Below are 17765 nucleotides of genomic sequence, written 5' to 3'. Positions count from 1 at the left end.
TTGTTGCAATGCTGTATTAGTCGTGAACTTTCAATAATTTATATTGCTAAAATGTAAATAATCATTAAATTACTGAACCAGGATTTAGAACGCCGATGGTCTCTTGTCACAGAACGGATGAAAATTAAGTCGGTATTTTGAACTGTGATTCATTTCCTGTGAAAATAGAGATTTACAATATGAATTCTATTACACTTCTGCTAAGCCTTCGCGAAACACAGGTTACAGATCCAATGTACTCCGGCTAGGACGATGCCAAACGTGTTTTGCAAGGTTGCCAAGACTATCTTTATAAGACCAGGCCAGCGAAATACCGTTGGTCTGGATTGGTGAGGTCCGGTTAGTAATCACTGTGCAGGGGGGGGGGGGGAGGGGGAAGCAAAGAGAGTCTGAGGGGCGTAAGCTCCTAGTTTAACAAGTCTCTAGCATCCCCTCTAGAGTCTTGCTAACTTGTGACAAAAATATAATTTTTTTTTTTCTAGTGGCTTTACGTCACATTGACACAGACAGGTCTTATGGCGACGATGGGATAGGAAAGGGCTAGGAGTGAGAAGGAAGCAGCCGTGGCCTTAAGGTACAGCCCCAAGCATCTGCCTGGTGTTAAAATGGGAAACCACAGAAAACCATCCTCGGGGCTGCCGACAGTGGAATTTGAACCCACTATCTCCCAGATGCAAGCTTACAGATGCGCGCCCTAACCGCACGGCCAACTCGCCCGGTAAAATAAGGTTATGGGCGCATGTCGCGACAATTTCAAATTACACGGTTTTTAATTTTCAACGATGTGTGACGGCTTTGTGGGCACACATTATGCAGGATCTATTGCAGGCAACAGAAAATAGTCTTTGTGATAGCTGACCCGGCTGACCAAAGCCGGCGAATAGAAACAAAATGTTCACAAATCTGAGATTTATAGTGTCTCAGTTTTCATTCTTCGATATAAGTAAGAAAACTGCTAGGGCCAGCTTGGTGGGTCCTTGGCAAGCATAAAGAACAGATCTCTCCTCTACGCTACTCTGGTATCGTTTCACGTCTTTTTTATTATATTTATCACCCGGTGAACTCGACACGATACTGCCAAATTATAACTGAAAATCCTTGAGGACATTTCTATGTAAATTACTAATTCTCTTGTTCCTACTTTAAAGTTTCGTACTTCTAGAAACATCATCTCTAAAAGTCTTTTTTAAACGAAACAATTGCCTGATATATACTAAGCATTATTGCCAATAAGCCCAACTGTAGAAATTTAAGATATAGGGACAATGTAATTTATGTCAATTTTATTATTTTTCAGATCAAATGTCAGAAAAATACCACATAGATCAACTTAGAAATACTGCGATGCATCTGATACAAGTAGAGAAATCTGTGTCAACGCAGCCTTTCTACCAGTCCACTTTGGGCAGTGACCAACAACCATTTTCTTCAGACCTATGTACTGCAATGTTGGGAGCTAATATGGCCCTGCATAAGCCGGAGCATCTTCAAATTTTAACAAGCTGCCGGGAGCAATCACCAAGTTGGAGAAGAGTGGCATGGCCCTGGTGGAGTAATTCAGGATTGTGGAAGATGTCAGGAAAGTTTTGACCGAACCTTTGGGAAGGAAGCCGCTGTCAGCGAAATAAAACCAGATGAAGTGACTTCATTGAAGTTTTGTCCAATCACTTCATGTGATGTTAAGAGATCTTTCTCTCAGTACAAAAATATTACTCATGAGAGGAGAACAAGATTGTTACCGGAAAACATTGAAACATTGCTTGTAAATTCCTTGAGTGTGTTATTAAACTATAAGTAATTTTTTCATTCCTATTTTATACATTAGTGTCTATTTTGGTTAATTTAAGAGCCTATATGCCTGCCTATTTTAAATGTTTTTAGTGCGTATAATTCTCGTCACTATTCATAACATATGCTGCCCAGTAGGGACAAAAGATCATCTTAGGTCGACACCCCGAATAAATAGTTTCAAAAAAAAAAGCGTTAAGCGAGAAAACATACTACAGAATATACAAACAAAAGCTATTCAACAGAGATATGGGTAAATCCGAATTTTTCTGACATGAGGGCATTTTACATCGTGCATCTGCTGGTACAGTGTTAACTACCAGTATATCTACCAATTCTAAAGGTGAGAGGAAAGTGTTAAAAAAGGTGTGAAAAATACCAAACAACAATTATGAAATTATGTGCACAAGGGCCAATAAAAATATTGAAGTATTATTGCAGATCACACTCTTTCTAAAACGAATGTTAGTAGAAGCCTTTTTTTTTTTGGAGCACTGAGTTATTAAACATAATTTTATGGTCACATTCTTTGAGAACGAATTGGAGGTTACATTACACTCTACCATGTGCGGCTGGCAGGAATAACTTTGGCCGCCATTTTGAATAAGCTTTGACCCACTCGAACGATCGAGTCAAAACTCGAAGGTGCAAGTTCAACATTCGCGACCTCTGTGCACTTGAAGATGAGGATGCCAGCCCACTTTGACAGATTTTAATTTTCTCTTCATTGGTAAGGCATTTCAAGACTTTTCCTGTATCCATAACTAGGCAATCACAAGACAAATATGCAGCATGCTATTAAATTTAAACACAATTATGTTCCTAGCCCAGATATAGGCTACCTATCATGCGACAAATATATATTCGCTACAATTCACTGTACCACTCAACACAGAATAAATGTCTAACTTCTTAATGGAATGCAAAACACAAGCACAAATAGGCTCACTGTTATTCAGCAACCTCGCTGCTAACCGACAAGCAAAACCGAACATTCCTGAGGCTAACGGCTTGCACTCTGAAGGTGCAAATTATCCTGTGAAGTTCAGGAATTTAAGGCCTTTTTTCATAATCACGCAACTGTGGCGACAGCTCTTACTCAAGCAATCACGTTTCTTTCATAAGGGATGATAATATTTTCAGGGCTAGGAAAAATGTGACCGTACAAAGCTGTAATAGCGAAAATTCTCGATGCCATAAGCAAGGTATTTTTATACTGATTTAATAGGATGAGAATCAGGACTTTGACTTTATGACGTGTTTAGCAGGAAAACGTTTTAATGAGGAACGCACTAACGAGGTTTCACTGTACTGTATTTACTTTTTCAGTATCATTGCTTCTCCATTTTTAGGTTAAGGTCCTCTGCTGTAGAACAGCCTGTATCCATCTCTAGCATCACATCTCCTTCACCCTATTCGCTGAATGACTGTCAAAAATTTCTTCTGTCCTATCGTTCGGTGTCCTAACATTTGCCGTTCTAATTCTTACATGGCTTTGTACTGGTTGTCCACTGTGCACTGCTTCCATAGGGTGCCTTAACTTTTTCCAATAAACCATACAGTACATTCATCATATAGGATATCAGTACGAAGGGGTCACCACTCCCAAAGGCATTTTAGAGATACCGACAGCAGTTGATCACGCTGCTCCCAATGTGGAGTACAGGTGCCTCTCGCAGCTGCCTCTGACATGCGAACAGACATGTTACATAATAAAACTTACATTATTTTAGTTATAGGAGAACTTGAATATATTGAAGTTATATTCATTATTTAATTTTTCTTGCTCCGAGCTGTTTTTCATGTGAAGTCATCGTATGTCTGGACCGATACAGTTCATGGAAGAGAGGACTTGCAATGCCCTATGCCTTTAAAATTAATCAACAATATTGTTGCAGTGACTGGCTATTGCTCATTGAGGTGTGTTCTCTCTTGCTTCTGCCACCACTCATCTCTGCTAGGTAACTTTACTGTTGAAAGAATTAAGAATATATGTTTTCTGTAATTGTACCAACAGGTATAATGGCTAGCTAGTGTCTTTAAATTTAAGAATTTTATTTATAAGTCCGTATTGAACCGAGAATAATAGATAAGTAAAATTAAATATCCACCTTTTCAATACTAATATTAAATTAAATTGTTCACAGATTTTAATTTTCTCTTCATTGGTAAGGCATTTCACAACTTTTCCTGCATCCATAACTAGGCAATCGCAAGACAAATATGCACTACGCTATTAAATTTAAACACAAGTATGTTCCTAGCCCAGATATAGGCTACCGTATCATGCGGCATGTTTAGTTTAATATTAGTATTGAAAAGGTGGATTTTTAATTTTACTGATCTATTAGCTAATGTCACATGCTACGAGTTGGGCACAACACTTTAATTTTGTAGGGGCAACCGGGGCAAGATGACGAATCAACCATAACTTTTGTAGTATTGTTCGCTAAATTAGCCCGATATCCCACACGTATAACTTACACATAGTAGGAAATTCCTTTCAGTCTGAGACAAGCAGTGGTAAGGGGTCGTCTGTTTGGCGCTGTCGCACTAAAATATCTGAGGTATGTGCAGGAAGCTTCTACTACTTGTGTGTTCACAATACGAATTAACTTTTATTTTCTTTAAATACCAATATATCTCCAACTTATTTCAGTGCTAACTGAGTCTAGCACACCATTTCCCGGTGAGGGTTATGCTGAAAAGAGAGGAAGAGAAGTGTACAATGAAGGAAAATGAGACAAAGGATAAACGAGGGAGGGGTTATAATAAGTACAAATGGACAGAGAAGGTGGGCCGGGATTGGAATAGGGTAGTAAAGGAGGAGCTACATCTTCTGAAATATGGGTGGGAAGGGGCGTTAGAAGAGAATGATACTGATAAAGCCTTGGAATTGTTGCTACATCCAATAAAGATGATAGCGCAGAAGGTGAAAGCTAGAAAAGGAAATAAGAAAGAGGGAGAAGAATGGTTTAATAGGGAGTGTGAAGGATTGCGGAGAAAGGTGATGGACGCGTTAGGAGAATATAGAAGGAAAGGTGGGAGCCAAGAAAGGGAGTTTTTCTGTAGATTGAGGAAGGAGTATAAAAAGAAAATCTCTGAGACAAAAAAGACGTGGTTAGAGGAACAAATGGAAGCCATAAATAATGACTGCAAGACTAACAATTTTGAGAGAGTCTGGGATAAGATTAATAGAATTATTAAGGGTGGAAGGAATATGGAGAGAACGAGTATTGAGGAAGTGCAATGGGTCAGGCACTTCGATGAATTACTAGGAAAAAAGGGGGGTGATAGATGGAGAGGTTCGGGAGAAGAAGTAATTTGGAGGAATAGGGGAGTGGCAATTTAAGACTTGGATAAAGAAATCACAAGAGAGGAAATCCGGGGAGTGATAAGCAGAGCCAGAGCGAAGTCGGCCGGGGGGTGTAATGGTATAAATAATAAGTTTTGGAAGGAAATCAGTAAAAATGAGATGATAGAGGGCATGGTGAAACTATTCAATAGGATATTCGAGGGAGGAAATTACCCTAGGGAATGGGAAACAGGAATTATATGCCCTATATACAAGGGAAAGGGTAGTAGGAACAATGTGAACAGTTATAGAGGTATATCTCTGTTGGATTCTTTGAGTAAAATATATACTGGGGTGCTAGCGAACAGAATAAGCGGGTGGGCGGAAGAAAATGAAATTTTGACAGATTACCAAGGGGGATTTAGGAAAAAGAAAAGAACAGTGGATAATATAATGATAGTAAAGACTATTTTAGAAAAGTATAAGAATATGGATAGAAGTACGGTTTATGTAGCAGCAATAGATTTTGAGAAAGCTTTTGATAAGGTAAATAGAGAGGCCCTACTAGAGAAATTAGGTAGGTTAGGGATTTCGGAGAAGATGTTGAGGGCAGTGGAAGGAATATATAGGGACGTCAGGTTTTGTGTAAAATTGGGAGAAGGGAGAATGAGTGGACCATTAGAGTCCAAGGTGGGTTTAAAACAAGGATGCAAGTTATCGCCAATACTGTTTATTTTATTTATCAACAATATTTTAGAGGGGTTTGGGGCAGAAAATTGGGCTGTACCAGTAATTAATGGTTTGGAAGTGCCAGGACTGATATTTGCGGATGATGTGTTATTGATGACGTTAACTTCAGGGGCGATGAATAGGGCCTTAGAGTCAGTGATGCTATTTGCGAGGAAATGGGGATTGAAAATTAATGGAAATAAGTCTAAAATATTGGTAGTACAGGTGAACAAAAGAAGAAAGATAGAAGGGAATTGGGTAATTCAGGGAGAAAGATTGGAACAGGTAAGGAAGCTGGAATATCTAGGAGTTATTTTTAATGATAAAGGAACTTGGAGTGACCAGATCAAAAGAATGAAATATAGAGGATTGGCAGCCTTAGCCTCAGTCAGAAATTTGCTACTCAAGTACCCGGGGATCAGTTACAAAACACTGAGACTCGTGTTCAGGTCGGTAATCGTGGGGAGGGTATTATACGGAGCAGAAGTTTGGGGGCTGGATGAGAAAAGAGAGGAACTAAGAAGGATTGTTAGTAGTTTTGCCAAGTTAGTGATGGGCTTACCGAGGTGTACAGCAAATGTAGGGGCGGAATTAATGTGTGGGGAGGATTTGGAATCAGAGGGTGTGAAAAGAATAGTTAGATATTGGATGAATTTAAAAAGACAGGAAGGTGGGAGAGTTTTACAGGCAGCATATGTACAGCAATTTAAGAGCATGTATAAGGGTGGATGGTTAGAAAAAATAAAGGGATATTTGGAGAGGATAGGATTAGGACACCTGTGGGGGGAGGTTTGGTCAAAGACAGAAGTGAGAGGGATGAAAATACTGGAAAGGAGAATTAGAGATATCCATAGGCAGAAATTATTGGGGGAAAGCAGACTAAGAAATTCGCTGACTGTTTTGACGAAAATAGAGGAGATAGCAGGGTTGAATATTAGATACGTCGATAGGTCAAAACGATATGGGATGATGTGGTGGCTTTTAGGTCTGCCAAGGAATAAAGGCTGGTTACAAGGCAGGGATAAGACAAGGTGTGTACTTTGTGGAGATGTAAATGATGAGTTTCACTTGCTAAGAGACTGTGAGGTAACGAGGGGGTTAAGACATGGATTTTTGAGTGCCGAGCATCGGGAAATACTGGGGAGAGGAGATGAGAACGCAATACTGAGATGGATTATTAAACAATGGGAAAAAGGGGGTGAATTGAACAGGTATTTTTGTGCGACAAAAAAGGCCTGCGAGAGTAAAATGAAGGAGAGTGAGTTAGAGGGTGGGCAGGGGAATAGGGGGGTGGAATAGTTATCTGTATAAGGGAAGGGGATAGTATGTTAAAATTCTAATGGATTAGGGAATATAGGGACGGAGTACTTAGTTAGGTGGAGTTGGGTAAGAGGGCAGGATTGCATGGTCTGTTTGTTTTATGATATGTTAGTAATTGTTATTCATTGTAATTTTATTAGGTTATGATGGTAATTATTTGTGAAGGCTGAAATGTGGCAATGGTGAAGTGGTATATTTATTGTTGATATGTGGAGTTGGAGGAGTGGTGGTATAAATATGGTAATGGAGAAGTGGTATAGGAGGAAGAAATATGTTGAAAAGGTGTTGGTATATGCGTGACTGGTATTGGTTATTCATTGTAATTTCATTAGGTTATGATGGTAAATAATTGGTGAAGGCTGAGATGTGGTAATGGTGAAGTGATATATTTATTGTGATATTTGGAGTTGGAGGAGTGGTGGTAAATGTGGTGTTGGAAAAGTGTTGAGGTGGTATTATTGTATTGATGTCTGGTATAAGTATTTAATTTCTGGAGCTGGATAGAGGTGAGTTTATTGTCATTGTGTAAATTTTGGTTTGTTTGTATGGAGAGGAGGAAGAAATATGATGTTGGAGAGGTGTTGGTATGTGTTGTATTGCTGAGATATGGTGTCGGAAGCATTGGAGGCTTAGTATGTATGATTGGGTGATGTATGGTATGGTATTGAGATGGTTTATTTACGGCCGAATTCGTGGAAGTTGGGAGAGAGTATTATTGTATTGGTGTCTGGTATGAGTATTGAATTTTTGGAGCTGGAGGGAGGTGATTTTATTACAATTTTGTAAATTGTGGTTTGTTTGTATGGAGAGGAGGAAGGAGTATGATGTTGGAGAGGTGTTGGTATAGGCGTGATTGGTATTTGTTATGCATGGTCGAAATTTTTGGGAGATGGAGAGGTAATTTTATTATGGAGTGTTATGGCGGATTGAAATGATATGAAGCAATGTTAACGCTGTTTGGTAAAAGCTGTGGTATGATGGATTGGAATGTTATGACGGAATATTGTTGTTATTATTTAGACTTGTACTATAGGAGGTGGAATCTGAAAGATTGAATGCAATGTTAGTGTCATGGCTGGTTTGGTATGCAATAGTGTAATGTTGCTGGTGTAGCTTATTTTGGAGTAGGTCAGGGAACAATAGAGGTGATGGAATTGCTGAAGCAAGAAGGTCGCGTGATGAGTGGGTACGTGTGAGTGATAACAAGCAGCAAGTTGCAACACCAGCAGCAGATTGTAAACATAGAACAGGCTGATGAGGTGTTCATTTCATTTTATTTTGTATGTGGTGGAGGGTGGTGGCTTGGGTTGGACTGCGTTTATTATTAGTTATTTATTTATTTATTTATTATTATTATGAACGTGTATTCGGGGCTGAACGCCTGTTTTGTTCATTAATAAATAATACTAATAATACTAACTGAGTCTAGATTGTAAGACATCTGTTGATTATAAGGGCAAACCGCTTCCTAAGCAGCCTGAGGCAAGATGACTGCGGCAAGTTGACGAAATAGTCATCTTACCCCAGGCCAGGTCTAGGCTACACGTAGTCACCCATACTCTTAGGCTAATTACAGAAATTCCTAGAAATTATCAACGGAAGACAGATGGGACTGGGATGAAGTACGCATGATAGCCGCAATCCATGCTGTCATAGAATCTCAGATGTCTTGTGATGCAACTATGAAGCATGTGGAATTGAGCCATTCAATCCACAAATATTTGATGAGGAAGATGACTCTCCAGTAGTGACAACAGAAAGAGATTATGAAGAAAAGCACCAACCTTCTACCTCATGAGCATACGATGAGAGTAATCAATATGCGGATATATCTTCGGTCCCTGACACTTCAATTTCAGAAGAAGATACGGCTATTAGTAATCACTGTGATAAAACTCTACAACCTGAAGTGTCAATATCACCATAGCCCAGAACATTGACGATATATGATATTCGACCACTGTCTCAAGCTTAAAAGGCCTGTCACAGCGAGAAAAAGGGCTAAGGAGATCAGCATCCATCATAACAAATACACTGATGAAGGACATGCTCCATTAAAAAAAAATGCTCAAGAAAGAGCAGGAATGTAAAACCTAGAGAAGAAAGTAGCTAGGCAGTTGGATTTCATATCCGAATCTACCAATAATCGGCAACAAGAAAATTCTGCATTTGCTGTGTGTGGGTAAAAGTATGTTCATCCTCCAAATGAAGAGTGGAGTCAGTGCAATAACTGTAAAGTGTGGTGGCATGGAAACTGCTCCAGTTATGAAGATAGTGGACGGTCATATGGCTGAGTATAGGCCTATTGCAGTTTGAAACTGTTTTCTTCACAGTTCTTGTATTTAATGTACTGTATAGCAGAACCTAGTTATTAATTTTAGCATGAATTTCTAAAAATTATTAAAAATTTATTTGAAGCATTTTAAAATTATTTTACAATTTATTTTCTTTAGAAATGTATTTTCTTGTGTAGCACTTAATTAAAATTAAGTTCCTTCAAGTTTTGATGGTGTGCTCCTGTAACAAATTTCGGTGAAGTTCCGTGTTGAAACAGTTGAGAAGAATGCTTGTCATCTTACCCCAGGCACGGAGCAAGATGACGGATTGACATAAAATTAAACTTTACTACTTTATGAAAAAATAATTCAAATAAGAACTTTGAACATTGTAGAACTGTTGCATAAAAAGGTGAGCAATAATAAACATGTCATCACAGGCGCAAGTCACGTCATATTCCGGCGGAATGTTGAAAGGAAGCCTATCACCATCAACTTGCCCCGTTCTCCCCTATACCTTTTACGGTTAGATACTGTTGAATTTGTTTCAACTTGAGCATAGGCTAAGCTTTATCAAATCAGGTAAGGGTTCTTGGACATTGAGAAGTTGCTAGAAAAATTTAATTCATCTGCAGTTGCTATCAATATTAACTTGACATAACAGAAGTTACCTGATGGTCCATAGCCTTGGTGAGAATGTCTTGCTAGATGGGAGGCCACCTCACCACGATCTTTGTTGTCCCACCCGTTGAGCTGGCCATTACAGCGAGACAGGCCCAAGGACTCTTGCGTTTTCTCTACCCACTCATATTCCTCGCTCTCTTCTTTGGCTTCTTCTGCATTGCCGTTGCAGTGAGATGCTGGCCTGTAGAGATAAAGCCCCATGTATAAACACTCCTACACACCAATGCCTAAGGATAAAGTAGTTCCAATTCTTACAAAATTCTTCTTTTGGTGTTCATGCTGCTTTGCTGAAAACGAAAACAAACATTCAGATCTCAAAAGTAAACAAAATTGGATAGAAAGAGGTAAGGAGAGTGAGGGGAAAAAAAGCCCAGACGATCAAAGAGATGTATGCAGGACAAAATCAGGAGTGTCTGGCAAGACATGAAGTGCTCTCCCTCTGAATACTATTAAGCATGGCTATCTGAGAAACTGACCTAGCAGTATTAACATAGAACCATAAACATAAATTTTGACCCAGTGGTTTACTTAAAAAATTCATCTCTATATATATGGGGTACAAGCAAGGACAAGAGGAATGAAGTACATATCAAATTCACATTCAAAACATATTTTAAAAATTTGCTGGCATTTTAATGTTGTACTGAAATAAAGAAGGTTTTAGATGGGAGGATTAGGAAGGTAGCAGCCACCATGGCCTTAATTAAGGTACAGTCCCAGTATTTGTTTGGTGTAAAAATGGAAAACAATCTTCAGAGCTGTCAACGGTGGGATTAGTGCCCAACAGCTCTCCAGTTTCCCGTGGTTTCCCATTTTGCCACGAGACAAATGCAGGGCTGTACCTCAAAAATAATTTAATATTTTGTAAAGCAATGCTTTGTGTAACCATGGTCTTTTAGTAAAAGCTGAGTGGTAGGAAAGGTTGACAGCCTTATTTAAACATAAACTCTGATGTCTTCACCCATATAGCACTGAAGTTCACAGTTCCATGTTCGAAACTTTATATTATTAGTATTTTAAAAAGTGAACTACATTTCAACACCATTTTTGTTCAGCTGAAGCCTAGATCAGTGTGACACTGTGTGTGTAGAGCGTGAACCAGTACAAACATCTGTGATGTCATCCATCCCAGCTAGATTCTCTAAACCCCCTTTTTATCCCAGACAATAAAGATTTACTTGCATAATTTTCCCCACCTTTTTTTAAGCATTCCAGAACCTCGAACAATGGAAGAGAATATTATGTAAATTTTTAATATAAAATTTGATGAAATTTCACAACTTTTTCAGTATGATCCTTTGGCAATCACTATATCTCATTCCACGTTAAGAAAACAGTATTGCTCTTATGGACCTACAAGGAGTGGACACACCCCTTCTGGGGCACCCATAATTCCTCGTGATTAAGGGATATTATACTGTACTTTGTAATGTATTATGAAGAAAGATAGATAAAAAAAGAATGCGGCATTTTTGCCCGTGAGCTAAGATAACTAAATAACATTTTCTTATTCATAAATACATTTGTATGGTGGAGGAAGCAGAATGGCAGGAACAGCCATTGCTCCATCATTTTCCTTCTTCTGTGTTGCTCTGGTACAAGCCTCGTGTAGTTCCCTCACTGCAGCAGCTCACTTCTGTGGTGAAGTCATCTACAGTATTTATTGCGCGCGTGTTTTTAGGCTTTAAATCAGTACGAAATTGTCTTGTGTTGAGTGAGAGTTATGCGACAAGCCTATGTGTGTGATTTCTATCTTTAACAGTAATACTGTGATGTTTTGTAGTCATCTACAGTATTTATTTGTTGAATCTGTTTTCTAGCCTTTATTGCCTGGAGAAATTTATTAAATGCATTTAAATGCACCCCTCACCTCTCAAGTCCACAAATATTATTCGTCTATTTTCTCCCCCAATTTGCCTTAAACTTCAATGCTGAGGTTTTTTATGTGCCATACTTTACCTCTGATTCTGTAAAAACAAAAAATAGCCCCTGTACACCCGTCCCCTTTAGTTCGTAAAAATAATTTGTAGCTTAGTTTTTTCTGCTTTTTGTCTTGAAGTTAAATACTGAATTTCACGAATTTATGTGCCACCGTTTTCCCATGATAGTGTTGAGCAGAGCCGTTCGATATGGCAACCCTGTTGTCATAAGAGCAATACTTTTTTTCTTAACATGGAATGAGCTATAGCATACAGATGTCAAGCAAAGAGAAAGGTTGTTCCTCTTTATGATCCACAGAGCCACCCTCCGCTTGCTATAAACGGCAAAATCTTTATATTGCTTTTCTTCACAATCTCCAGCACCTACAAAATTAGCATTTTGTGAGAAATTGAACAGCTGCCATTTCTTAATCTAGTTTCTTTTTTCGGTTTCTGGATACTGGCCTCATTTTGATTCCTGAAGTGATAAGGCTATCCAACATCTTGGCACACTGCAAGTATTCTTTTCGTTTATGCCAGTAGCACATTCGTGATTGCTCTACATGAAACTTGTTATTTTCTGTGAACGTGATCACGGTAAATTTAAATTGTGAGCTGTACCTCCCGTTCTTCTTACTCATTTCTACTCACTATTTCGTTATGTACGTGAATATAATTAGCAGAGGGACCAGCATACGCTATCCACCAAGTGTGTGTCTCCCACAAACTAACAGATCCACACACATACTGTAGAAGAACTTGGGATATGAGGCAATCAAAACATGTTTGGAACAGTGTGGGATACCACCACAAACTAACAGATCCACACACATACTGTAGAAGAACTTGGGATATGAGGCAATCAAAACATGTTTGGAACAGTGTGGGATAGGGATGTTATAGGGAGTGTAGTCCTAAAGCACTGTTATCATCCTTCTTTCCCCTTATCCAGCTCCTGCCAGGTCTGGACATTTATGGCACTTCTGCATCTTCCTCTCTCCTTCCACCAGTTTGTTCCAGTACAGGTTTTGCACTCTTAACGAATTGATCCACCTTCTCCTAGGTCTCCCTCTTGCTCTCTTTCACTGAAACTTCATCTCCCTCACCTGTTTTAGTATTCTTTCCTCCTCCACCCTCTTTATATGTCCAAACCGTCTTACTTTACTCCAATCAATTCTCTCATTTAAGCTTTCCATTCTGACCTCCTTTCTCAAATTTTTGCTTCTCAATCAGTCTTTCCTATCATACTTCTTAGGTATTTCATTTCATTAGCTTGAATTCTACTCTTCTACCTAATTGTCATTGTCCAGGTCAATATGGGTGCACAATTATCTCTTTATACCTCCTTGGTACCTCCTTATTCCAAACAAGGTTTCTTACACTCTGGTAGAATGCATTGCCCTCCTGCTAATCTCCATGCCCAGCCTTGTATTTTGCATTAATTCATTCTGTAGGTATTTGAAATGGTCAACCATTTCAAGGCTTTCACCACCAATTTTCACATTATCTTTCCCTTGTCTTTCTCCTCTTCATATCACCACTGTCTTGCTTTTCTTTGCGCTGATCTTCACACCAAACTTTTCAATGTTGTTGTTCAGTGCATCCAGTTGTTCTTGCACCTCTTTGCTGTTCGTTCCCCAGACCAGAATATCATCAACAAATAGTAATAACTTCATCTCCCTATTCCCATATGCTTCCTATGTCTCCTTTACAATTTTGTCCATAAACATTAGAAACAAAAGAAGTGACAGCACACACTCGTCTTAGTGCAGCTTCATTTCTAAATCATCCTGTCTTTCCAAACGGAGACTGTACACTGCTGACAGAGTTTTTTGTGCACTGCTTGCACTGTTTTCAGTTTGTGTACCCAGTCTTTTTTTTTTCAACCATGGTTTCCCAAACTTTCTCCCTAGGAACACTATTGTATGTCTCTATGAGATCTATGAATGTCATGACCTAATCCTTTCCATATTCCCATCTTTTTAATCGTCTCGTGCTGAAGACTGGGTCCACTTCTAATGCCATACTGTTCCTAGATAGAACTGTATACAGACAAGTAATTCAACCGCAGATGTCGCTGTTGAGCCTGGGGTGAATTATGCTATTTCAGATGAAGACCGGCAGTAGTGTGCACAGTGCAGTACACCAACACAATACGACAACATTCGTTTGTTTGTATTACCTATTTTTAACAAAATACCACAATTTTTCAGCAAGTATGGTCACTCTGCAAATAGCTTAAAACACACAACCATTTAGCTTTTAGCTCGAGTGAAATGCCTCAAAGCAAAGAACGTGGCAGCATTACACTTTTTTGCACTGTTTCCTGGCTGCTTTACCATACTGCACGCACCATTCTTGCTTTTTTTCCTCTGGTTTCTAAGTAGTAGGACAAACCATCAATGTGCACTTCAGCCAACATGCCGGAGGAAACTTTCATACGCAGTATTCCTGTTGAATGAGACCAGATAGAATATATCCCTAAACATGAACCAAGTGCAGCTGAGCAGGTCTAGATTCTCCTCTTTGTCCTTTCGGGTCAAAGGGTTCAGAAAATGTTCAGAAAATATGCAATTGGAGGCCAGTACCACTTCCAGTTTTTGATGCTGATGTAACAAAATAATTTTGATCAAATTGGTCAAACCTCGACCAAGTACATAGGATATCCACACAAATGTTGGCTGAATTACTATTATGTACATTTTCCCCAGCAATACTCCACATTCTGTCATACTGCAGGAGCTACACAAGATACAGGTAAGGCTACATAATATTTTTATCATTGTAGCATAAGTGCGATACCTGTGGTACCACGGTTTTTATTTGTTTTTAACCAATGTGAATCTTTGGAAGTGGAGCAATTTCCACTCGAATCTGGCATATGGCCCTTTCTCGTGCAGCTTTTCCAAGAAATGAAAGGATGCAAAATAATTATCGATAAACAAGCTGAGTTGAGTACCTCCTGGTAGCTATGAAATTAATTCTGGGCTTGGCTTATTCACAACGTCACATTTTCACCCCATACTCTCTGGTTTGTTTTCACATGATTAGATGTGCATGGCCCAGCCTGCATATTATTATTTTGTTTATTGAATATGGGTTGCCCGTCATTGGAATTTCTCGAAGACCCGCACGGTACTGGACTAGCTGCTTATTCATTAACATGGCTCACTTAATTTTCACTCAGTTCACCATCCCAAACATGGATTGTATCATTTTCAATTAGTTTTGTACACAGTAGCTCAGTACCAACTCAAAGTTGATTGCCACAGAGAGACCGTTTATATCCTCACATAATTCATAGTCATAGTTATTCTTGAGGAGTCCCTCCATATGTTGAGCTAATTGATGTTGATGGATTGAAATTTTTATCACGAAGTTCCAGCCACATTTGATTTTTTAAGGACAAGACGTCATACGTCGTATTTATCTATAAAGTGAACATATTTTTCACTGTGTGTATGTACCAATATTCATGTGACAATCTTCATAAAGTCTGTTATTCATGTGTCAACTGATGATGTCCCACTAGGGATGAAACAGGTATTGATTTTAATGTAGTCTATCTCTATTAACACTCAAATTGTATTGTAAAGGTAGAATACATGATAAGGATTGCTAAAGTGATACTTAGGACAATACATGCTTAGCACAAGGAAATTTATTTTATGTAATCTTTCTTTTTATCTGGTTTACTATTATCCTGCACTTCCTACTTCATGACCAAGTCAAAAGGATCCTCAATAACTCTTCAATTCTGCTCTCTTGAAGAAGCTACAAAACAAATTCATCATGATGGAGAAGAAACATAGAAAAAACTGGGATCGAGGAAGAGGCAGCCCATCTGTTTGAACACGGCAGTGTATGTATATGAACAGATTGTCCTTTACTGTCTTCACATTTGTCCTTTCCCACACTAACCGGTCACTGAACAGAAAGGAATACACATAATAGGATGAACACAATGGCAGGTCAGGCTCTCTCCTCACCAAGCTTGGCTCTACATCCATCCCTTCTCAGCCCCTAACAAGCTCATTTCTGCCAGCTCCATCAGGAGAGCTGACATCAACTATAACTAAGGGGCCATCTTGACAGATCCAGTTTTCATGTGTGATTTGACCTGTCATTGTGTACACCTTTTGTTCTTTACCAACACCTACGGTATTAGGTTGCGAGACCTAGGGAGTCCTTCATTTTCACACCCTTCGTGGCCCTTACCTTGCTTTTGCTGATACTTTCAATTTTGAAAGGGATGGTTGCCTAGTTGTATTTTCTCTCAACACAATAATAATCATCACCACAACCACCACCACCTCCACTTGCACGATCATACATACAGAAGTCATATTAGCAAAAACAAAATTTAAATACAAAATAAAATATAGGATGCTTGATTTAACGTTCCTTCACCTCTTCAATGCCGGTGTTTTGTACTATTCAGAAAGTAAATGGATGTGCTACTGTCATATTGTGTCAAAGTCATTTCAAACCAATAAACACACACATTTGTTGGGAAGAATAAACTAAGATGATTTAGACCAGTAAAGAGGATGGAGGAGGAAAGGACACAGAAACAGATGATGGCAGCCAAGCAAGAGGGAGACCCAGAACAAGTTGGAAGACTTGATCGAGACCAGTATAAGACGGAACCTAGAAAGGAACAGAATTGCAGAAGAATGGTGGACAGAGAGAGGATGTACCATTAATGGCCCAACCCAGCTGGAGCTGGATAAGGGGATATGATGGATATTCATTCAATAATAAAACCCTATTCATTCATTATCGCAATAAAACTCGCCTCACTTAAGATAACCTGTTAAACTCTTAAGAGCAACATGACCCAACAGTGATCTGACCGAGTTGACAGCTGTGGAGTTAGAGAGACAATCTTACAATAACAGAGAGTTGTTCGTGCCAGATTTCAACTTCTGATCAAAGCTGGAGACTTCAAACTTGTCGACTTGAAGGTCTGTCATAAGAGGGCAGGAGAGGAACAATGCATGCATACAGCCAACAAAGCAACAAATATTGAGGATCTGAAAGAGGAGAACCTGAATGATAAATGTTTGTTAGTACTCCACACACATACACACACTCACCTGATGTAAGTCATGCAAGACCCCTACACCAAGACAAAGAAGTGAAGAGGACTTACTTGGTCTGAGGGTCTGGTGTAGAGCTCTCTTGGTGCTGGGCCAAAGGTTTACTGTGTTTGGTGAGGCAGCTCTCCATTTCTGGATCGCTCTTGTCCAAAGCGGACGGGGCACGGCAGGAAGGCGCCCGCTTGGGGGTTCTCTTCACGTCCGACACGGCCCATGACGTCGTCGAGCTGGCCACGCTGTTGGTGCTGCTCTCACTGTGACACGACGGGCTGTGCAGCGACATGTCGGTCACTTGCCAGTTGCCCTTGGCGATTCGCGACGTCGTTAGCACCGTGTTCACGTGCAAACCTTCGCTCATGTCCGTATCGAAAATTTTTCTGCGCACACTCGACGCCTCAGTTTCAATTTTCCTACTAGAGAGAAATTTAGCTGGCGACACCATGCAGTTCTCAGCACCAGTTTCTGCACTCGGGGACTTAACCACACTTTTCTGCACTCTGGTTAGTTCCACAGTTTTTGGCGGAGGAGTTTTCGTAAACAGATCCAGGCCGCAGACATTCTTAGGGCTAGGAAAGGAGAGAGGTGTGGTAGGGTCCTCTAAGATGGGCATATCTGGCTTCTTGTCAGAATCGCTGCCACTGGAGTCGCCCGA

General features: G+C 39.6%; 1 protein-coding gene across 3 annotated transcripts in view; it reads right to left on the bottom strand.

The window, feature by feature from the left end:
- scny (scrawny) overlaps positions 1 to 17765 on the bottom strand; it is a 228270-nt gene that overhangs the window by 34818 nt on the left and 175687 nt on the right. For all 3 annotated transcript variants that reach the window (XM_067136030.2, XM_067136028.2, XM_067136029.2), the window contains one exon: positions 10080 to 10273. In XM_067136030.2, the coding sequence (XP_066992131.2) occupies positions 10080 to 10273 (194 nt within the window). The remainder of the gene's footprint in view (positions 1 to 10079; positions 10274 to 17765) is intronic.

The sequence above is a fragment of the Anabrus simplex genome, chromosome 1 (genome assembly GCF_040414725.1).
Source record: "Anabrus simplex isolate iqAnaSimp1 chromosome 1, ASM4041472v1, whole genome shotgun sequence".
Taxonomy (NCBI): Eukaryota; Metazoa; Arthropoda; class Insecta; order Orthoptera; family Tettigoniidae; genus Anabrus; species Anabrus simplex.
Note: the sequence above shows the minus strand (reverse complement) of the source record. Positions and strands in the feature narration are given on the sequence as shown.